At 36.7% G+C, this 24,349-nt stretch overlaps 2 protein-coding genes across 2 annotated transcripts; both read left to right on the top strand.

The window, feature by feature from the left end:
• Positions 1-1,675: 1,675 nt before the first annotated feature.
• On the top strand, positions 1,676-9,586 carry myl2b (myosin, light chain 2b, regulatory, cardiac, slow). The gene is made up of 7 exons (XM_067393495.1): positions 1,676-1,746; positions 4,410-4,499; positions 6,342-6,417; positions 6,521-6,625; positions 8,676-8,754; positions 8,985-9,033; positions 9,265-9,586. Exons 1-7 carry the CDS (start codon positions 1,744-1,746, stop codon positions 9,367-9,369), a joined length of 507 nt encoding a protein of 168 aa, XP_067249596.1. The 5' UTR covers positions 1,676-1,743; the 3' UTR covers positions 9,370-9,586.
• Positions 9,587-12,791: 3,205 nt separating this feature from the next.
• On the top strand, positions 12,792-24,267 carry pptc7a (protein phosphatase targeting COQ7 a). The gene is made up of 6 exons (XM_067394362.1): positions 12,792-13,447; positions 16,490-16,669; positions 18,496-18,694; positions 22,084-22,207; positions 22,296-22,425; positions 22,797-24,267. The coding sequence occupies exons 1-6, from the start codon at positions 13,246-13,248 to the stop codon at positions 22,853-22,855; spliced, it is 894 nt and encodes a 297-aa protein (XP_067250463.1). The 5' UTR covers positions 12,792-13,245; the 3' UTR covers positions 22,856-24,267.
• The last annotated feature ends 82 nt before the right edge of the window (positions 24,268-24,349 follow it).

Raw genomic sequence — 24,349 nt, 5'->3', positions numbered from 1 at the left:
GATCTGTTCCATCCAGGAAAAGAAATATCAAGACTACAATGGAGGTGTTTCAGGGAGTTCAGAAACAGTGAAACTGATATAGAGAATAACTCCCACGGAGGGACTTTGTGCTTTGGAACTCAAACAGCAAAATTACACACTAAAGAAAGATGAAAATTTAAAAAAGCATTATAGGTCCTCTTTAAAGGGTTAGTTCACCGAAAAATGAAAATAATCTCATGATTTACTCAAGCCATCCAAGGTGTTTATATTTAAAACTTTTTTAACTATCATAACTAGCTTCCTGCAGACAGCCGTATGCATCGATTTATGGCGAAAGAGTAACCCCTGACCCGACGCATGACACAATGACGAACGCATAAGCGCAGAGGATAAAGCAAAACAAAACACTGTCAAAAACAGGGAATTTTAAGGGGAAAAGTTGGAGGATTTCAATACAAGAGAAGAGGAGCTTGAGTTTGTTGACCAGCACTATTTGTTTGAACCACGAGAGGCGTCTAAACTTACGATAATCCTACATCCTGCGTCATACATCACATCAGTGGGTTACTCTTGTGATGCAAGTCGACTTGCGCATGCGTACGGCCCTCTGCTGGAAGCTTATTATTATAGATTATAAAGTTTTAAATCTGAATATTTGTCCTACAAAAACCAATCGCTTCACTTTAGAAGGCCTTTATTAACCCCCTGGAGTCGTTTGGATTACTTTTACAATGGATGGATGCACTTTTTTTGGCTTCAAAATCGGCTCCCCATTCACTGCCATTATCAAGCTTGGAAGAGAGGATATTTTAAAATATATCTCCGAAGTCATATACACCTAGGATGGCTTGAGGGTGAGTAAACCATGAGATCATTCTCATTTTTGGGTGAACTATCCCTTTAAAGCCATTCGTCTGCGTCTTTGTAATTGTAAATGACCACATGATCATCTTTGGAAGGGTAAACTGTCTTTCCTGATGTCAAAAAAGTAGTAGTAATCTACATTTAGTGCACACTGCAGGGTTTCAGTATGAGAAGTCAAGCAGAGGTCACCTTTCTCCCTCCTGACAACATCAACCAGACTAAACCTTCTTTTCTGTTTTATTGTTCGTGAAGACATGGTTTCAACGTTAGTCGAACATGTTGACAGTGAATGTGATTTTCTACACCTGTGGTTTCCTTTGACTTCATACATTCACTTAAATCACCTAAAGAGATCGAGACTTCATTTTTCTTCATCAAGCTTTCCTGTAGCTCAGTGGTTAGAGCATGACACTAGCAATACCAAGGTCATGGGTTCGATCCCAGGGATTGCATACAAATGTATAGTTTAATGCAATGTAATTCGCTTTGGATAAAAGCGTCTGCCAAATGCGTAAATGTAAATCATTTGTTTAAGTTAGTGACACTTGCACGTCTAAAAAAGTTGAGCTCTTGTATCCAACAATGTAGTATGAAATGAACCTACAAAGAATAATGCCGCTGTCAATCACACATTCTAGGTTTAGGAAAGTTCTAGATGTTTTCACAACAACTGTCATCTGTTCTGTGTTGAAGCCCATTGGCTGCTGTATTAAACCCCTTTAATCAGGATTCTTATAATAACTTCTGATGTCTACAATTGGCTACATAGTTAAGCACCATGGAGGATGTATTTATAGACCGTCAGAGGTGGGGAATGGGCTTATATATATAAAATCAGCATTTCCACCCTGTCTGAAATCACTTGTGCTTTGTCTCCTGAATTCAAGGGTTACAATTATGGTGAGTTTGCTTTGCCATATATTTATTCATTAATTTATTTCTTCTATCTTATATTATCAGCAGACATGTAACTCACTATGCTCTTGATGTGTCCAAACGAAAATCTAACATATTAGTGTGGCTGAGTTGATTTCTGTCTGTCTGTGTTTGAAACTTAAGTTTAAGTCTGATTCATCAGAGCCACTTTACATCTGTCTGAGTCATCCACCGTCTCTGATGTTATATTAATTTCACTTTCAACAAATAAATAAATGAAAAGTAAACTGTTTCTGTTCTCAAAGATAGATACAAACATGTTCATTACTCAAATCAAAATAGGAGACAGGTGACTCATCTATTTTTTTTTTTTTTTTTGCCAAAAAGTGTAAACAGTTCATTTGCTCTCCATTTAAAGAAAGAAAACAGATCAGAAATGAGATCTCTTTAATGTTTCTTCTAAACAGCAATGTGATTAAAATGATTTTCTTATGAAAAAGACCCAAATATCTCCTCTAAATTTTCAGAAGAAATCTCGACAATAGCTCCAACTGTGATCACTGTGATAGTTATGGCTACACTTTATTTAACTGTGATAGTTATGACTACACTTTATTTCGATATAGTTCACTTTAGACTTTCTACTAACTATACTTTGCAACTACATGTCAACTAACTCTCATTAAAGTATTAGTAGACTGTAAGGTTAAGGGCTTGGGTCAGTAGAATAAGTTGGCGTGTAGTTGCAAAGTTAATTATAATTAGTAGAATACTAAAACTACAAGATGTTTCATGGTTCAGCTCTGACCTTGTGTACAGCACAACTGTTGAGATGTAATCCAGACAGAAGGCCGACGAGCAGCTGTCGGGCTGCGATGTCATAAAGCAGAAATGCATCTCACAATGTTTCCCAAATTCTGTGGCAGGAATGTAAATAGTAGCGATTAATCCCTGTCTTGGTGGGATTACCTATCAACAGGCTCAAAGATGAGGCTGTCACCAGTCAGCGCCAGTGTGTAATCCCACATCTGATCCACTGGCTGAGTTCTCGCTCTCCGAGCTAATTATACATCCTGCAGGGCACCAAACATTTCCATTCTCATACACTCGCGCAGAGGAACACATCATTACTCAGATTTAGCTCTTTCATTGCTCAGGAGAAGTTTCAATTTAACCTAAATCTCCTTAAGAGAAATGAAAATAGACACAAATCAGACAAGCATTGATTGCCATAAAATGAATGTGGACATCAGCTCAGTTCATTTGAACTTGGAAGAATTTGATAAGACATTGTTGAGAGGAGACGTGTGAGATTTTCTCAGGAGAAACATCAGAGAAGTGGGAGACTTCAGCAAAAGTATCAATTTAAACAGATTGCTGTCTAGGAGAAACAATTGTGATACAAAACTCAACGTGAAACTGCATTTGCAAGCCATTTTACTGGCATAATGGGACATGCCGTTTAAAGGTTTGGGGTCTGTAAGATTTGATTAAAATGCTTTTAGTCTCTTCTGCTCACCAAAGTTGCATTTATTTGTTCAAAAACAGTAATATTGTGACATATTATTACACTGTAAAAAATATATTTTTCATGATTTATCACAACTTTTTTTTTCTTTGTCAAATCGACTTAGATAATTAATGTGATTTAGATAACAATATTTGAGTTTCTATTTATTAAACAAATCTCCTTCATTGCATTAACTAAATTTTTTAATTTCAATGAACTCCAAGGTAACTTACTTCAAAGCAACCAGGTAACTTACTTTTTTAAGTTAAACCAACAATCATGTTTTACAGTGTACACTTTAAAATAACTGTTTTCTATGTGAATATATTTTTAAAATGTAATTTATTTCACTTCATAATAAAAATTTCCTGATGATACTTTTCTCACCCCCATGTCATCCAAGATGTTTATGCCTTTCTTTCTTCAGTCAAAAATAAAAATTAAGGTTTTTGAGAAAAAAATAAAAATGTATATACTTTTTAACCACAAATGCTCATCTGCACTAGCTCTGCGATGCGCCACGCATTACTTAATCACGTTGGAAAGGTCATGCGTGTGACGTAGGCGGAAGTACCACTGTGGGCCAAAAACTCCATCTCATTTTCTCCTCCAACTTCAAAATCGCCCGACATTGTTGTTTTACCTTTTTTTTGTAAAGGCCGTTTGACTTAGTCTTTGCACATTCGCTTTGTAGACACCGGATCGGTAGTTTCGCTAGACAAGACCCTTACTCCTCATCTGGGATCATGTAGAGCTCTTTGAAGCTGCACTGAAACTGTCATTTGGACTTTCAACCCATTGGTAACTGTTGAAGTCCACTATATGGAAAAAAATCCTGGAATGTTTTCCGCAAAAATGTCGGATGACATGGGGGAGGGGGGGGGGGGTAAATTATCAGGAAATTTTAATTCTGAAGTGAACTAATCCTTTAATGCATCCTTTCTAAATTAATAATAATAAAATTTCTTTCCAAAGTAAAAAAAAAATGGTAGAGAGTTTTCTAGTGAAACAGTAAAAACAAGAAGGATATCAGCCAATGATGTCAGTTATTCCTTTTTTTTTGAAGTTCTTTCTATTTCTCAAAAAGTACTTTGAAATAAAGTGCACTGATGAAATGACACATGCCAATGCTTCCATTTAATCAGTCACAAGTATTCTGTGTAATATGTTGGTGCAGGCACCCAAAAAGGCAAAGAAGCGGGCAGAAGGAGCCAATTCAAATGTCTTCTCCATGTTTGAACAAGCACAGATCCAGGAGTTCAAAGAGGTACAAACCAAGTTGTCGTTTGACTCTAATTGCTATGACAATTGTCTTTATCAAGACTCTTTCACTGTGATATTGAGCAGCGAGATTCCCGTATGTGACTTCAATATGTCAGTGCTCATCATCGCTAGTGAATAATTCAGAATGTGTCAGTAACGATTAGCACAGTGGAGTGATTTACACCCTGAACACACACACATTCGAACCTGCTGTCAAGCCCCTGAAATTTGCGTGGAAAATGCAGCAGGACAGACGTTCTCTCTGGTCTCAAAGCGGCTGTGAAAAGATCACGACAAACAGGATAAGCATGAAGCTGATCCGAGATGGCAGTGATGAGAACGTGCAGACAAATGCTACCAGTCTCTCTCTTTCAGTCTGTCTCTCTCACACAAATCACAAACAGACACAAAGACGCTAAGTAAAGCAGAATTACAGGACCTATAAATATACAAACAGAGGGAGTTTTGCGAAACAAGATACATTACCAAAAAAAAAGCACCATGATAAGGGGTTTGAAAGGATTTGACCTCTAATTAAAGAATTAATTGACCTAAAAATGAATTAAATGTCATTATTTTCTCCCCCTCGTGTCACTCCAAACTTGTTTGTTGTTATTTTTTCTCTGGAACACAAAAATGGAGAATTTAAGAACTTTCATGCTCCACAAAGAAAAACATAAAATTATCCTTGAAATATCCTAACACTAGTCCACATGACTGTGACAGCTTTGCATGAGAAACAGGTAGTTGTTATTCACTGATACCGTAATCTTTCTACTCCGCTAGTTTAAATTCAGAACTTTGTTGAGTTGCAATGAAATGGGATGCACCAGTTTCTTATGCATAAGACAAAAAAACAAACAAAAAAAAAAACAAAGAGTTTGCAATGATGTGATGGTAAGTAGATAATGACAGGATTTACATTTTTAGGTGGACTTACAGTAAAAATAGTCAAAACAAGCTTACTACGCATTACATGACATGAGTTTCAACATGTTTTCACACATCTGAAATCCACAATATATTATATATAATATTATATATAATATACATTTCTGGTAGTCCAGCCAGTTGTTGTAGTGCTTAAAAAGTGAATTATGTAAAAGATAATATCTCCTTTTAAGCGTTGTAACTTTGCAGATGTTGTTTATGCTTAAACAGCAACATTACACACTAACTAAAGTTAAAAAAGTGAAATCATAATCAAGGACCCCTTTAAATTATAAGTTTGTCAAAGTGTATATTTTCACCTAAAGCTAAACAGATGCGTGTTCACCAGACCATAGCAACACATTCACAATTACGATATACATCAACAATTAAAAACATTAAAATGGCATAGTATGTCAACTACTGATTCACCAATAAGTTTTTGGAAAGAAGTATATATTTAACCAATGGGAAGTTTTTTTTGTACTTCCATTTGGTGGCACTTGAGCTGCAAAAATTACACCCTTCACCTTTAATGAAGTCAAAATAGACAATTCTTATTTTTTTTAATTGATTATTACAGTATTTATTATAAAATTCATGTGGCTCTAAATCTTTAATCAAAATAACAGCAGCATCTCTTCTCTTCTCTGATGACTTGTTTACTGGCGTGAGGGCGGGGCAACCTGTCACTCACAAGAGATCCACCAATAGCAAACCACAACCATCCAATCAATTCCCCATGGACAAAATCAAGTCCCGCACTACATTTGCTCTTGTTTCGCTTCAGATATATCACAATAAGGAAGAAAAGAATATCACAAATTCCATTTCATGCTGACTTTAACAAACCTTAGACTACATTCTGCATCCCTCTCACACACACTCTATATTTTCTCTCTTTCATCTGCCTCAGGCTTTCACAATCATGGACCAGAACAGAGACGGCTTTATCGACAAGAATGACCTGAGGGATACGTTCGCAGCTTTAGGTGGACTGTAATAATCTCTGCTATACGTCAGTGTCGTTCTGCATTGTTGCTTGAAGAGTCTCTCTGACAGCAGTTCTGACCTCTGAGCTTTCTGCCTCCGCAGGCCGTCTGAACGTCAAACAAGAAGAGCTCGAACAGATGCTAAAGGAGGCTCCCGGACCCATTAACTTCACTGTCTTCCTCACTATGTTTGGAGAGAAGCTAAAAGGTAAATTGTAGGGTGAAGTGGTACTAAGAATCCAAAAATTGCCTTGGCAAAGATCATAGATGTTTTTTCTATTTATCCATCCATCCATCCATCCTCTGTACTTTCTGTACTTCTATCTGTCTGTACCATCCATCCATCATTCCATCCATCCTCTGTATATCTATCTGTCTGTACCATCCATCCATTCATCCTCTGTACTTCTATCTGTCTGTAGCATCCATCCATCCTTCCATCCATCCATCCACTGTATATCTATCTGTCTGTACCATCCATCCATCCTCTGTACTTATATATGTCTACCATCCATCCATTCATCCATCCATCCTCTGTAATTTCTATCTGTCTATACCATCCATCCATCCATCCATCCATCCATCCATCCATCCATCCTCTGTATTTCTATCTGTCTATACCATCCATCCATCCATCCATCCATCCATCCTCTGTATTTCTATCTGTCTGTACCATCCATCCATCCTCTGTACTTGTCTGTACCATCCATCCTCTGTATTTTTGTCTGTACCATCCATCCATCCATCCATCCATCCTCTGTATTTCTATCTGTCTGTACCATCCATCCATCCATCCATCCTCTGTACTTCTATATGTCTGTACCATCCATCCATCCTCTGTACTTCTATATGTCTGTACCATCCATCCATCCTCTGTACTTCTGTCTGTACCATCCATCCATCCTCTGTACTTCTGTCTGTACCATCCATCCATCCATCCATCCATCCTCTGTATTTCTATCTGTCTATACCATCCATCCATCCTCTGTACTTCTATATGTCTGTACCATCCATCCATCCTCTGTACTTCTGTCTGTACCATCCATCCATCCATCCATCCATCCTCTGTATTTCTATCTGTCTGTACCATCCATCCATCCTCTGTACTTCTGTCTGTACCATCCATCCATCCATCCATCCACTGTATTTCTATCTGTCTGTACCAACCATCCATCCATCCATCCTCTGTACTTCTATATGTCTGTACCATCCATCCATCTATCCTCTGTATTTCTATCTGTCTGTACCATCCATCCATCCTCTGTACTTCTGTCTGTACCATCCATCCATCCATCCTCTGTATTTCTATCTGTCTGTACCATCCATCCATCCATCCATCCTCTGTACTTCTATATGTCTGTACCATCCATCCATCCATCTATCCTCTGTATTTCTATCTGTCTGTACCATCCATCCATCCATCCATCCATCCATCCTCTGTACTTCTATATGTCTGTACCATCCATCCATCTATCCTCTGTATTTCTATCTGTCTGTACCATCCATCCATCCTCTGTACTTCTGTCTGTACCATCCATCCATCCTCTGTATTTCTATCTGTCTGTACCATCCATCCATCCAATCATCGATCCATCCATCCACCCATCTACTGTATTTGAGCAGCAAATCATCATATTAGAATGATTTCTGAAGGATCATGTGACACTGCAGTCTTCAGTGTCACATGATCCTGACAAAAAAGTAATGATGCTGACAATTCAGCTTTGATCACAGGAATAAATTACATTTTAAAATATATTCACATTGAAAACAGTTATTTTAAATAATATTTCACAATATTACTGATTTAACCACCAACATAGGTGATGTTGGTGGTTAAATCAGTAATATTGTGAAATATTAGCATTATGACATTTTATTCAGAATATGTTATGTTGTTTAATTCTTAAAATCATACTGTATTTATTGTATTTTATTTAAACGAAACTGGTTGTTTTGGAGTAAGTCTACAAGTGAACGGGAAATCATACAGAGATTTTCTTTCCTTTGGAAGTCCTACAGGGTCATGTGATCCTACTGGGAATCATAATGGTCCTATAAGGAACTATATGTTCTGGAAGCTCTTCTATAAGCCTATATAAAGATAAGCTCCAAATTATGGTAGAAATTCCACTATGGGAATCATGTCCAAATATGTCTTTTTGAATTCCTGCAGGGTTTGAAGAACAATCATCTCTCTCACCAGTTTTCTATTGCTCCCTTTAAAAAAAAAAAAAAAAAAAAAAAAAAAAAAACAGGTGCCGATGCAGAGGAGACCATCCTGAATGCCTTTAAAGTGTTTGACCCAGAGGGAAAGGGGACCTTGAAGAAAGATTTGTGAGTACCACTTAAGCTACACAATACTATAAAAAAGCAATCAAATCTTTCCCTGCATCTCTGTAAATCCATTTCTGCAAAGATTCTGCTTTGTTTTACAATTTGTGACAAGCTACTGAATAGAGGCAGTACATACAGACAGTTCAAACCCTGCAAGCATGTGTGAAGTGTTTGGCAGAAGTAATTCGATTATTTCAAAAGGTTAAACCGAAGTTTGTCTTTCCTCGCAGTTTGTCGCGGATGTTGACAACGCAAGCGGACAGATTTTCTCCAGAAGAGGTTTGACATCTTGGATTATTTGTTTTATGTCTAACACTTCAGCTGTCTGTGTCTTTGGCATCACTGTGCTGTATGTCACAATGACATTTGTATTATATGTGAATGGAATGCGTGAAGTAATTTTCTGTCTATCTATAGATTATGAACAGAAACTAGAGAATTTATAATGTGTAAACAACACATCCACCCACAGAAACACCATAATACTTCTTTTTATCCATCTTTCCTCAGATGGAGCAGATGTTTAGTGCTTTTCCTCCAGATGCCGCAGGTAATCTGGACTATAAGAATCTGGTCTACATCATCACACATGGGGAGGAGAAGGACCAAGAGTGAAATATCTCACTTCAACAGCTCTCATTTAAACATCATGACTTTCTCAGATGTAGTTCTGAATATGTTACAAAAAACATTGTCCTGTGCTATATAATCTTTCATTTACAGCACTGAATTGAACTATTAAACCAAATGAGAATGAAATGCATGTAATATTAAAGTTGGCTTTGTGATTTTTAGTGGTTGTAATTATACACAGTGCCTAATAAAACATGTGCAGCAAAATTATTCATTAGCCTAATGTGATTTCTGATCATTTCAATTTACAGCAGCCCAAAACAGTATTTGGATAACAAAATATCAAATATTGCTGGCGATGCAGGTCTCACTGAGCCATCGGATTTTATCAAAAATATCTTAATTTGTGTTCCGAAGATGAAAGATCTTACAGGTGTGGAACGACATTAGGGTGAGTAATTAATGACAGAATTTTCATTTTTGGGTGAACTAACCCTTTAAATGATCCAGATCAGACTACACTGCTGACGCTGTATGTTTTTGATACACCGGCTCATATATTCATACTGTATGTTTCTTGCCATATATATATATATATATATATATATATATATATATATATATATATATATATATATATATATATTGCATCACATTCAATACAGATTGCAAACTCACATTCAAGTTCCATATTTCTTTTCAGTGGCACTGAAGAAAAAGCGTTGTGGAAAATACTGGTAAAGAGAGACCTCTACCATAAGTCCTTACTGCCACCTACTGTCTGAGTAGTGAACTTACAGTACAAGGCCTCTTACGTTTTTGTTACATACGCTTCACAGCCCTGAACCTCAAAAGCGGTCAAGGCATATTTTCACAAAAAAATTCTGCAGAGCTGAGTCATCTTAGTCTAAACAAACACTAATTCCAATAACCAGAATCGCCCATGCCACGTCTTACAGCCCCTTTCAAAGGTTTGCACGGTTATAAGTGGACGGGCTTATTATAATCAGTAGCCTACTGGGTGTTTTATAACCAAAACAGTTTTATTAAAGCGCATGTATAAATAAAGACTGGCACTGAGACAAGCTTCAAATTACTGAGTCAAAAGAAACAACATCATAGACTTTCCTGGCATTTGCAGTGAAAAAAACAGTGCTTCCAAGTACACTGCAGAATTGAACGTTTTAGCAAAGTGATACAGAAAAAGAGAAGGTTTATTTGGTTTATTTATTATATAAGGTCACTTAATATTTAAATATTTAAGGAGAACAAAACAGAGTAAATGACAAAAGTTGTATAATTAAAAAAAAAAAAAAAAGATTAATGTAAGACCAAAAATCTAAAATGACACTTTTTAAATACATCAGTTATTAAAACAAACAAACAAACAAACAAAAAACATTGAAAACAATCTTATATTCAGGGCCCAGTTGTTCAAAAGAAATCTGATCAGATTTCGGCTATTGGACTGGATCAAATTTTGAAAATGAATGAACCATTCGAAAGTAGTTTCAAACATTTGCATCCCTTATTGCATGTATATTTGTTTGTTTGTGTTTTGGGTCACATGAGGGGCTACGGAAACTCTAAAGGGACATGGTGATGGGAGGACAGTTTCCTCCAAGAAACTGTGCAATCACTCTTAAAACTTGAGAATTATCACAAAGTTTCTTGGGGGAATGCAAATCTTTTGCATTAAAATACATAATTTTTCTCCCATTTCATATTTTTTCCTGTCTCTTTAGTGCCTCCGTATGGGTCTGATTGTTTGAAGGAAAATGAAAAAAAATCACTTTAAAGGATTAGTTCACTTTCAAATGAAAATTATCCCAAGCTTTACTCAGCCTCAAGCCATCCTTGGTGTATATGAGTTATTTCTTTCTGATGAACACAATCAGAGATATATTAATAAATATCCTTATGCATGAACAATATTAACGAGTATGAGCTGAATAAAGCTCCATATCCAACCATCATAAACATACTCCACACAGCTCCGGGAGGTTAATAAAAGCCTTCTGAAGCGAAGCGATGTGTTTGTGTAAAAATAAATAAATTTTTAGCAAGTTATGAAGTAAAATATCTAACTTGAATTCGTAACTTGAATATGGAATGCAGTCTGGCGGAAGCTAGATATTTACTTCATAACTTTACACAAACACATTGCTTTGCTTCAGAAAGACTTTATTAACCCCTCGGAGTCGTGTGGAGTACGTTTATGATGGATGAATGTGGATGGAGACACTTTCTTTAGCTCATACTCATTGGTATTGTTCACTGCCATTATAAAGCTTGAATGCGTCAGGATATTTATTAATATAACTCCGATTGTGTTCATCAGAAAGAAGAAAGTCATATACACCTAGGATGGCTTGAGGGTGAGTAAAGCTTGGGCTAATTTTCATTTGAAAGTGAACTAATCCTTTAAAGTAGCCCACATTGACTATTCTACCTGTTGTTCTTAACATAGCTATCAGCCTATTGTGAAATGCAATCCCATTTAAAGCATTAGTTATCCAGATTTGGTAATCTGAAAAAGTGTGTTTCTGGATCAGGGTGATCCAATCCGATTTTGCTTTGAAAAACTGGCATAAAAGTAAGATGGATTACCTGATCCTGGATAGCAAAACATGGAATTTCCAAATCTAGATAATTCTGATCCAGATTAAACTTTTTGAAAAACTGGTTTAATCCAATTTGTCTAAAACTGTACTGCGCCAGTATGACCACTAGATGGCGACAAAGACTTCATTGAGTGAAAACATCTGTTTCATAACACACCATACTGTAGTAATTTAGGCCCAGCACTCCATTGAAAATAGACAAGCCTTAGTGTTATAAACTACCAGTTTAAAAGGCTTAAGCTTTGTCTGTGAAAGCAGAAGTAAGAGTTCAAGTAAATAAGTTCAAGTAAAAAGCCAAATTCAGCTAACACGTGCTGAGAGGAGAGCTGCAGAAGCTGGCCTGTGACCAGAGGTCTCTAAGTCCATGTTCTCGTACTCTGTCCTGATGTGACTGAAACCACAAGCTGTTAACATGCATTATCCCTCCAAAACAGTCTACAACAAATGCTCTATTCTGAATCATAAATCCATATTAAACTATATAAAATATGATTGTTTATAACCAGAATCTGAATATTTCAAGTGGAATATCTTTGTATTTTACCAAGAAACAGTCTACAATACAGAAATATGATGGACCAATTACATAAAGCTAATTTCCTTACTTGCATTACCACAAAATTACAAATAGTATTCCACTTATTAATATTCATGAGTCAAAATACATTATATTTGAAAAAAAAAATGCTTTCTCATGTAAGTGCACACAGGTTTTCAAACATTTTTCAATTATTAAATCATTATACCATCTGACATTTTTAGTCATTAAATCAAAATATTATACAAAAAAGTAATGTATACATAATTTATTATAAAGTGTTTCCAGGATCAATTTGTACGTAATATTTTATAAACGAATTCTAAGGTCGGTGTATTCTTTCATTGGTCTCCATTAAACAGTTTTTTATATATACACCATTAAAGGTGCACGAGTTGCGTAACGGCGTCTGACGTCAAAGCAGTCACAAGACTTCAGTCGCGTCGCGGCCTTCGGCAGTTCACGAACAGACACGCAAGCGAGAGCGCGCAGCGATGGGGCTCAGCACGAGAAGAAAGAGTTTTATAAAAGCCGGATCGACTTGCATGTTCTGAATCGCATCGGATCGATCACTATGGAGAGCTGAATGTGACTGTTTCGTAAAGACAGCGAGAATTTGAAAGTTGATGCTGTTGTAAGGACGTTTAACATTGTGGATGCGGTTGTTGTGACATCTCCAGACGTCATCTAGGGCTGTGGATCTGTTGTTAGTACTCGAGCTAACCCAAACTACCCCTGCAGCAGAGTCCGGGGGTGATGTTGTCCGTTCTCTCGTACGGTCGACTGGTGGCCCGGGCGGTCATCGGCGGACTCTCTCAAACCGACAGCCGCGATTACAGCCTGGTTTCGGCCAGCTTCGGCTTCGGGAAGGATTTTCGTAAGGGGATTTTGAAGAAAGGGATGTGTTATGGAGACGACGCGTGCTTTATAGCCCGGCACAGATCTGCTGATGTGTTAGGTATGTAATGTTTGCACCGCATATCTGTGTTGTATGCAAAGATAATGTGCTTGGAAGAACTGGTTTAGTCAAGTATCGTGGTTAAATCGCTTCTGACGTCACAACTGTCGCACATCGATGGCCTTTAGGTGCATCAACAAAAGCTTTTACAGCCATAAACCAGTGTATATGTTTATAAAAATATTTTATTTCAATGAATTGACAAACTGTTTAGTCATGTTTTAAATAACGCTATTTTATATTTTACACAGACATATTAAAATAATGTTTCATAATAATAGACATGTTTCATAATAATAAACATGCAGTTTTATTAACTGCCATATAATTATCAAATTGATTTATTATGAATAATGAAGCCTATAAAGATAAAAATATATGTTCTTTTAGTGTTTTGTAACGCGCCGCTAAACGTTCCTCGTTAAATTCTAAAGGAACATTCTTTGCAACATAGTTGCATTTTCCATTGTGACGTCATTAACGTTAAGAACGACGCGTTCCATAAGCCTATTGAAATTACCCACTAATTTCATCCCAAATATAATTTACAAAGTGTTGTCATTTATTATTTTAAAGTTCTCTCACTTTTTAATTGAAACAGACTCGCTTCTTCAGTCTCATTATTATATCATTATATACGGTTTAGCATTACCTCTGCTTTCCTCTTGTATGAATGTTTTTTTTTTTTCTCTCCCCTTGATTTGTTACTTTCTAATATTTATTTGAATATTTTGGAAACTTGTGTTAATGCTTGAAAATGTTTGTACATTTACTACTGCATTAAAAATGAATCCAGAATTGCTTCAGCTGTCACCAAACAATAACAGAATATAAAATGAGTGGAAGCTTGTTTCTAATGTCCACGTGTCTAGGGGGTGTGAACTGTTGTAGTTATTGTAGAAAAAAATCACTACACTGTACTATGGATATGGAGTGTGCACAAAGTGATATGAGATAGATATTTAAAAAAGGATTATATAGCTACACAAAAACTCATTGTATTAGAGTAGACAGCTCAACATACTTCAAATTAAAAATGTGGGCAGTAGTGGAAATAGTTCAGTTATATCGCTGCTAGAATTTTCAGTGGTATAATTTTTCACACTGTTATTCCAAAACGTTGCTTCTAACCTGAGAATGGCAACTTTTGGGGGTTAACAAGAGTGCAAATTAGTTTGTAATGCAACAGAAAATCCACCATTTAGTTACAGTTAAGTCCACCTGAAAGACGTGGGTGTAAAACAATAGATGAACACTGAAGACCACAGACTTGGGTTTCAGTGTCTTGACAGTGTTCAACACTGCAGATCCTCAAAGAAAGAAAATCCTTTAGTTCATGCTTCTTTTGGGAATACAATTATTTATTTTACAAGGAAATTTGAGGTTTTTAGTTCAGTTTTAAGATATAGTTGATTAGTGCTTGTACTGTTTTGTCTGTCATTTAACCCACTCATAAGGATTAAGCCTACAAATTCAATGTCAGACCTGCTGACATGTTTCTAAGGCCTACTTGGACAGCTATACATCAAAGTCAAATTACCCTGGGATGTAAATCCTCTTCTACAGCTCAAACACATGAGCAGGGTTCTGTAATGGCCTAAGAAGTACGAACCAAGACTTGTCAAGCTTCAAGCCAGCAAATCTAGCTCTGGAAATCCCAGTGCTTTTAGAGGCAAGATCACGAGAGGATGCAGGTCCGTGTGAGGGGACTTGCCTTGTATGGTCACAAACGAGGGTTCCTGCTCCTTGTCAGAAAGGAAGCTGGGAGGGCTTTGTAGGGAAAATTCCCTGTCTGATTTGGAATTGCACATGACATCTTAGGGGTGTAGGCAGTAAAAGTTTGCATTCTTAATATTAAAAGCCGGTGCATCTTACAATCTGCAAATCACTTTATTTACTTGAACATAATTAGTGGTTGAAAGGGTTTTAAATAGCAAACGTCCACAAAATGTAATGAAATTAAATGAACATTCCGTCTCAAAATTCACTCCGATATGATTTCATCGTTAAAGCATGCAGGAGTGTCAGCCAGTTACAATAATCTCAAAATGGTCAACTGATAGCCGACATATCAGTCTATCACTAAACATAACTATTTTGCCTTATATAGCAGCTGAGAAGTGCTATTACTCTACATAAAAATTTGTGGGAAATCCTATGGTTGAGTTTATTGTCATATAGACAGTATTCTAAAACCGTTCATCTCCAGAGCCATTGTTAATCACTTACTTTTCAAAGTTCATTTTCGCTTGTGGGTAAACAAGTTTTCCCATCAGATACGTTCACTTTACATCTTGATCACCTCTAAATCCTACTAGATCATACAATTTGATCTTAGTTGACGAAAATCTTACATCATAGTATGAATAATTTTATATTATGGTAACATAATATAGTTATCTTTTGATACTCATATGTACATATGTACACTACCGTTCAAAGGTTTGGGGTCAGTAATATTTTTTTAATGTTTGTCTGCTCACCAAGGCTGCATTTATTTGATAAAAATACAGTAAATCCAATAATATTAATGTGAAATATTATTACAATTACACATAACTTTTCTTTTTTAATACAATTTATTCCTGTGTTCAAAACTGAATTTTCAGCATCATTACTCCAGTGTTCAGTGTCACATGATCCTTCAGAATTCATTCTAATATGCTGATTTGCTTTCTGATTATTATCAATGTTGAAAACAGTTGTGATGCTTCATATTTTTGTGTTGACCATGATACATTTTGTTTTCAGAATTCTTTGATGAATATCAGGTTAAAAAGAACAGCATTTATTTGAAATCAAAATCTTTGTAACATTATAAATGTCTTTTACTGTCACTATTGATCAATTTACTGCATCTTTGCTGAATAAAAGTATTAATTTATTTCTATGAACAGTCTTAAAAATCTAAGCCGCAGACAAAAAATTGCTGATATACCTGTACACAAACATTACATCATTGCAAGTTGCTTGTTAACAATTTATAAAATGTAGCTTTCCCATGGTATTGCCCTCATTGTGTTTCTTTTATATCACCTATAGGCGTGGCTGATGGAGTAGGTGGCTGGCGTGACTATGGGGTCGACCCCTCTCAGTTCTCTGGGACGCTCATGAGGACATGTGAGCGGCTCGTCAAAGAAGGACGCTTTGTGCCAAGCAATCCAGTGGGAATCCTTACTACCAGCTACTATGAGCTACTTCAGAACAAAGTACCGCTATTAGGTGAGCATATTAGATTTAGACTTTAGCTTTAGATTATGAAATGAATTCATTTCACAGGTAGACAACAGAAGAGTGCTGTACAATGGAAGTCTCCCTTCACATAAAATGAGAGAGCTGCACAGAAAAAAGTATTTGCATTTAATTATCTTTTTGTAAATATATTTTCAAATTTTCAGTTTTCAAATGAAAACTATTAAGATCATAAAGTGTTTTGAAGGCTGTTGGGATTGCGGCATAGTGCTCTGGCTTACATTAAGGTGCGGTCGCTCAATTTTGTGTTCTGTTCACTTTCATTCATGCTTGAGTATGCGTCATATTTTCATCTTTTGCTACATACTAAAGTTGTTTTTTTTTGTTTTGTTTTTTCAACTTTATACCAGGCGCTTGAGTTGCTGGAACTATTTTGCATGCTTAAAATCCAGTGTGACAACCTCTTTTCAACATAGTTTATTTGCAACATGTTGATAATGTCTAGTCCAACCATCCACAGCACAGACTGTGATGTAACTTTAGCATCAGGCTAATATTCACAACATAAGGTGTTCATGTGCAATGGCATCTTACTTTACTATGCGTGTACGAACATGTGAGGCACAGATATGCTATAAAACTGTGGACTGGATGTTCTGGGACAGTAAAGAGTAAAGGGAGGGAAGTGGTTTTTGGGAAGGGCCTTGGCTTATTTTTCTCAGGATGAGATCAAAGCCATAACTAAAATATAATGGACTGAAATGAGTCATTGTACAGCGTGCTGCTCTCAAAAACACACTGTGGCCTGGATGAGTCACGGAGTGTACTGGGTGTACTGAGTGTACTGGGTCACAAGATTGGATTTTGGTATTAAATCCGCACAATTTCAAAGCTAGTACAGGATGGCTCTGTAGGGCATTTAAATTAGTGACGCACCAAAATGAATTTTTTACAGAGAAATAATGAAGTTTATTTAATAATCAATTAATCAAATTTATTTTATCAAAACTGAGTTGTATACAAACATTACAATTTGTACTGCCGGTTTTTATCTCAATTTGATATAATTGTTTCTACTCCAATTCATTGTTATAAACATTTAAATGGTGACTGTAAGGTAAAAAAAAAAAAGTTTTCCTGACAGACTTATTCAAACATGACCTTTATTATTTAACATAGAAATGAAAATAATAAATAGTAATATAGTGCATAAATGTAGCAAACTGCTTCTCTCCAAGAGTTTTTTTTTTTCTAGCTACAGTAACTAACAACCTATAGACATTGAATGGCTGTGATAAGGTAAATGTAACATTACATGCTGTTTTATTGAAGTCTTTTCGCAGTTGAAACACGAATTAAGCAATAACATGACATGATACATTTCAGTAAGTTGTACGGGTCCTTTCAACATACCTTCTGATGTTCATTCATGTTTATTTCGTGCAATAACTAGTAGTTAAGAGAAATAAATTATTGGATCGCGTTCCGCTTGAACTGAGGAGCTACAGTGATCTGCCACGACACATTAAAGAGTATCAAAATGATGTATTGTTTGAATTTCGTTAGCTTTCAAATTGTCAATTTTCGAAGACTTTTTCATATCAAAAGTAACAGCTTATTGTGATTATTATTGGAAGTCAGGTGCTACAAATAATTTTTTGTGAAGTTTTGTTCATGCATCAACTGAAAAAGTTCTATTCAGAAGATCTATTCAAAACAAGAAATCTATATTGTTCATAAACTGATTTTAGGCAGAATGTTTTCAGTTTAATTTTGGTGCATTTGTAATTTAAATTAAATTGATATGCTTTAAATTACCTATCATGTGGCTGATTAAGCATCTTTCTTTATATTAGGAAGCAGTACAGCGTGTATCGTGGTTCTAGACAGGCAGAGTCACCGGCTACACACAGCGAACCTAGGAGACTCTGGTTTTCTGGTGGTTCGAGGCGGAGAGGTGGTCCACAGGTCTGATGAACAGCAGCACTACTTCAACACCCCTTTCCAGCTCTCTATCGCCCCTCCTGAGGCAGAGGGCTCCGTCCTCAGTGACAGGTGAGACGTTCACTCTGTTATGTGATTTTTCCTCTCACTTTATGATTATGCAACAGCATCGTGTCCCTACCTAGACGTAAGCGAGACATAATCCCCTGGCTGTCAGTATGAGAGCATGATTAGGTCCTCACTCTGAGAGCCTGGTTATTAACTCGACTGGATAATCAGTTCCTCCTGGTGAGAAATGTCACTCGGTGTGAACACTGTAGAGTCTACTCTAAAGTCTAGGATATGTAATGATCTCTATTCTTCTATTTTTAGATAAGAATGGCTTTATTTGTCAAAACCAAAATTTGATAATTGTGCACAAAGCTTAATCTATGCTAAAAATGGATAGGATTTTGAACCACAACTTATTTGATTAAAGTCCACTTGTCCATATTTGAATGTTAATATAAAGTCCATATTTGAAAAAAAATAAAAAATTAAGCTTAAAAAAAACCTTGCGTACATAGCATAGATCTATGTGCCGAACCTGCAACACGCTCAGTCAGTCAGGCTGCGTGTCGACTGGAGCAGAGCAAGCGACCAGTCACATTTAACTTACGCGCGGCTCAACTTCCATAGGAATGAACCGAAAACACTTGCGCTTACCCGCTCGCTCCGCGCCAACGGACACGCACCGTCAGTCAGTCAGTCTCTCTCACTGTTAACCGTCCTCGTCATTGGAAAGATCCACGTGGTGTCATGAGTAATTAAGAGAGTGTCTTCTCATTGGATAAAAAACTCAGTCTCGTTAATAATTATGAAACACCGATGAGTCATCAAAGTTCTATCGTGCTCTGCCATGTCACAGCCTGTGACGTGGACAGGATGAAGATTTTAAACCCGGAAGACGAAAATAGCGTATAAAAACTAAAACTTAACCATTTCCCCCCCACTATTAAATCTAACAGATGCTAACATTGTCTTCAATGGTGTTCAACACACATACCTCTGTTAAAATCTCAGAAATTTTGGTTTAGGGTTTCATGACCCTTTAATTAGCTCCGCCTCCACTCACTCGCACAAGCTCAGAGATCCACTTGCTCAACTTACTGAGGTAAACGCCCCTCAATGGTATCGCTTTTGACAATGTCAGACACATAACAGTAATTAATATGATAGCCTTTTGCTTGACTATGTTATCAAACAGCCAATGTGTTGCTAATGTTACACAAACCATGTTTCCGTTCACCATGTCAGAGTCAAACAGCTGCCTTCTAACATTGAGCATCCTTACAAATGCTTTGAGCAACTCAGAACGTCAGTGGAGAAAGGCATATAGTTCATCATAGCATCGTAATATACATCATACACCACTATATTGATAAATCTATCCGATTTTTCATATCAACAGAAAAATATAGCGAGATAACCTGGCTTCTCGACTCTCCTGCTTTAGAGCAGTCATAGTTATTGATATGCTAAAGCCTGTCGGCACGTTGACATGATTGGTTACAAGGTAGTTTGTGATGTCACAAACACCAGCGATTTCAAACCACGTTTTTGAAACTGTCTTTAGATCACTGCAGTTTTACAGAGAAAATACTCAGCAATGGTGTTGACTTACGAATTTGCACATTGTCTGTCTTAAATCATATTAAAAACGCCACATAGACATATAAACAACATTAAAAACTTGATTTTCACCACAGGGGAATTTAACTACTATTATGCTTTTTTGAATATTACCTTTCATGTAGTGTGCAATATAGCTGTTTGTGAATGTAAAAAGTCTGCACAGTTTCAAAGCTCAAAATCCACAATAAATTGAGTTATTGTCTCACAAAAGAAAGAACTGCCGAAACGAGTCGTCAGTAATTCCAGTCCTTCTTCCTGCACAAACCTTGTAACAAATTTGCAAAATGCCAGCTGCAAACATTTACTTTGACCCAACCTCAAACTGTTGTTGTAGCTGAGATGGGAAGAGTTTGGTTTGTGTCGTTGACATGTCGATAAGATGCCGTTTTGTGCTCTGCAAAAGCAAATACACTTTGCTTGCACTTCCTAAGGATGAGACTTGCGTTGGAATTGATACGGTTAAACTGCCACCATCGTTACTGTTTGTATCGCTGTGCATACAAGCACTGAGGAAGCCTCTGGGGCTGAAATTCAGCTAATTTTCAGACTTCGATAAATGATGCATGTAGCACTGGGGACCTTCAAAACAAAACAAGGAACCTTTTAAAATAGCATAATTGGGGCAACTTGTAATTCTGTATCATTTAACCTGTAACATGAAATACACAGATGTGATTTGAACATACTGTATAACGTGACTTGTCATTTAGCTACACTGGATCTTCAACAAAACTGAGCACTGCTGGTTTTGTAATAAATGAATTGCACAATAAATTTAAAAGATAATTACTGTCAATCTTCAAATAGCCTACTGTGCGAGGTTCCTGTTATGCATAATCTGAATATAGTTTTGTGCATTTAAAGGTGTCTGTGTCTGGTAATTCATTCATCAACCTTTTCAGTTGTGTCTGACTTGTGGTTAATTTATGGGCCATCTCCCGGCATACGCAAGAGACTGTCCATTAATTTTCTTGGTGATGATTTTTCCGGGGTAGGTTGCCAGGTCTTTCCCCAATCCTCCTTATTACATGACTTGGGACTCACACACTGTGTCTAGTAAACATGACCCTAAATCAGTAAATTATAGTGAATTTGTCACGGTTAAGCCATGTTTTGGGGCTCGTTCCGATCTGAGCTAAATCCTGTTAGATTTAATCTTTCCAGACACATGACATGGCTGCCAAGTTAATGGAGACAACCTTAGCATGGCCTCTGTAAATCCTGACATTAGCTAGTTTCTTTTTGACAGATGAGCTGGTAGAAGTAGTTCTCTGAGGCCAGATATTCTTCAGTTTGCAGGTCTAAATCTTTAATGCTCTTCCATTTTTAAACCGTTTCCACTTCTTAATTTCTCAGAATTTTTTTATTCACACTAAGTATCATGTTTAAACCGCATGACCTGGGGCCAGCCGGGCTGGTACAGACGGAGGGAATGACAGCCAGTGTATTCGTATCAGTGGGCATAATGCCTTCCACAGACTTCCTGGAACAGAACACGACACTTCACAGCTGATCTGTATGTTTCCGCGTGCATAATGAGGATCAAGCTTAAAGCTTCTTAGACTGAAACTGCTCTTATTCCTCTCAACTTCTAAATATGGTCAGCAAACAGCAACGCTACAAACACATTTCAACTGAGATGGCACAGAATGTGCTGTTATAGTTGGTTTTGATGGATTGTTGAAATGACCTAAAGACATTGTGAAACATTGCGAGAGCTGAATGTTTATTTTTTTTTCAAATACGTCAACCATCAGAATGGGAATATCACATTTCATAACTAAACTATTCAAAGTAACAATTTTGTGTTCTCTCGTTTCCTACAGCCCCGAGGCTGCTGATAGCTCATCCTTCCATGTCCAGTTGGGTGACATTATACTCACTGCTACAGATGGTCTCTTTGACAACATGCCAGACTACATGATTTTACAAGAACTCAAAAAACTCAAGGTACCAGAACATCTACGTACAACACTTCCTTCTGCCCATTTTTCTGTCTTCCAGCGACACTAATATGAATTGTGTGCTCTGCTTTCAGAATACCAACTATGAAAGCATCCAGCAAACAGCCAAGAGTATTGCTGAACAGGCCCATGTTTTAGCATACGACCCCAATTACATGTCTCCTTTTGCACAGTTTGCCTGCGATAATGGCTTAAATGTCAGAGGTGAGATATACTCATTTAAAAATGGCTAAATTGTTGTTTCATTCCTTTTGAACAAGCTAAAACTTTTTACTTTTCCTGATTTACTTTCTCTTTACATTTTTCTGAAATAATGGTCATGCTAATGTGTACACATTTGCTCTGAATACAATTACAATTCTTCATTTAAATGTATCAATTTGACGGTTTTACTGTGCGTTGAAGGTATACATTTTACCAGTTCAATGCACTATAAAATTTGAAATTGTCACAATTTATTATCAGATTGATGTATTGATGCTTTTTTTTATTATTATTCCTTACTGATATGTATTTAATTGCACATTTGCACAAATATTGCCTGACAACATTCCCTCTCCATTTTCTTTCCAAAGGAGGAAAGCCAGATGACATCACTGTTCTGCTGTCAATTGTAGCAGAGTACACAGACTAATGTTTACAAGGGCTGCAAAATGCTTCTCTTGTTGTCTTCCTCTCAGTCACTGGACTGGCAGCTGTTTCCTGCTGGCAGGATTGAGGGCTGTTTGAGTTTTCTGTTTCTGGCAGGGACTTGGAGCCCACATCTGTTCCCTGGGTTCTTCAACCTTACTAGGCCATACTTATAATGATGTCGCCAGCAGGCTCAAGTAAAAGATCAGGACTGATACGGACTGCTAAAGCCAAGTTGTGCTTGGCAAGGGCTACAACTGGTGTTGAAGTATGTCTGTAAGAATCACCAATGTTTCTGTCATCCAGTGATGAATGAGTAGGTGGTAATGATGTGGTTGAGAGTGAAGGGTCAAGAAGTCAAAAATGGAGAAAGAATGAGGGAAAAGCAAAGCAGAAAGGAATAATTTGATTAGAGACAAGCATCCCAAATAAAGAAAGTTTCCGTATCAAGAAGAAACATTAAGATATAAGCGTTGTGCCACGGGAGTCTTTAACCTTGCAAAGCCCTAAGGGAGATGCCCTCAAGTTACATGAATCTTGAGATGGCACGTTTTGCCTGTTTACTTTCCATTTAAAAAGACACCCGATCTGTATCCTCCAGACAGACGTCAGCTGAGGACCAGCTGAGATGTGAGGTTATTAAGTACCAGTGACTACTACAAACTCTTCTCTAGCTAATGGACAGTTTGTCGTCAGTGTTGTTGCATAACTTTACAATACTACATTGACTATGACGCTTAACCTCATCAAATTACTGTCAAAGTTAATGATCAACAATAGAAATGCCTTTCCTCTGAGATATTAACTGATGAAAGACACTTTTGCAGAACAAGTTCTCATTATATAAAATAAAACAGTAGGACAGGTGTTTTAAGCGATTTGAAGTACAGGGCAAATTACAGTTCTAGGGGAGACAGAAACATTTCCCTTCATATTTATTAATTTTAAACAGTATTACTCCACCATTTTGAGTTTAACATGATTACAGCTGTGCAACAGACTGAAAGGGATTGTGGGATGTGTTGAGAGGAAAAAAAAGTCCCACTTAAACCACTTTTAAGAGGTTCACATGCATGTGGTGTGTGTGCGTGTATGTGAGAGGAACGTTTACGATGTGTAGATATTTGGAAAACTGGCTGTATATTTATGTATGACATGTATGCATTTTGAAAGTGTAGTTATTACACATCAGATGTATATGAGAATATATTTGATAATTGTGTGGATATTCTGTGTTAAAATATTTTTCTTGCTTTTTTTGTAAAATTTAATTTTAAAATATCCATCGAGGTGTTTACGCACAAAGCTAATGCTAGCATCTGTGAATGCTTTCAGTGGGTATGTCATGGATCACATGATCTAATAAAGTTATATTTTTATAACTTCTGTAGGTTGCTGTTTTTACTTTAGTAAATTTGTTTTAGAGAAAATAAACCAATATTCCACAGTAAGTGCTTTACTGTAAACACGTTTTTGTTTGTTTTTATTAACTGAAGTG

This window comes from Chanodichthys erythropterus, chromosome 9 (assembly GCF_024489055.1).
Source record: "Chanodichthys erythropterus isolate Z2021 chromosome 9, ASM2448905v1, whole genome shotgun sequence".
Lineage (NCBI taxonomy): Eukaryota > Metazoa > Chordata > Actinopteri > Cypriniformes > Xenocyprididae > Chanodichthys > Chanodichthys erythropterus.
The sequence above is the reverse complement of the archived record's forward strand: the minus strand, read 5'-3'. Positions and strand labels throughout refer to the sequence as shown.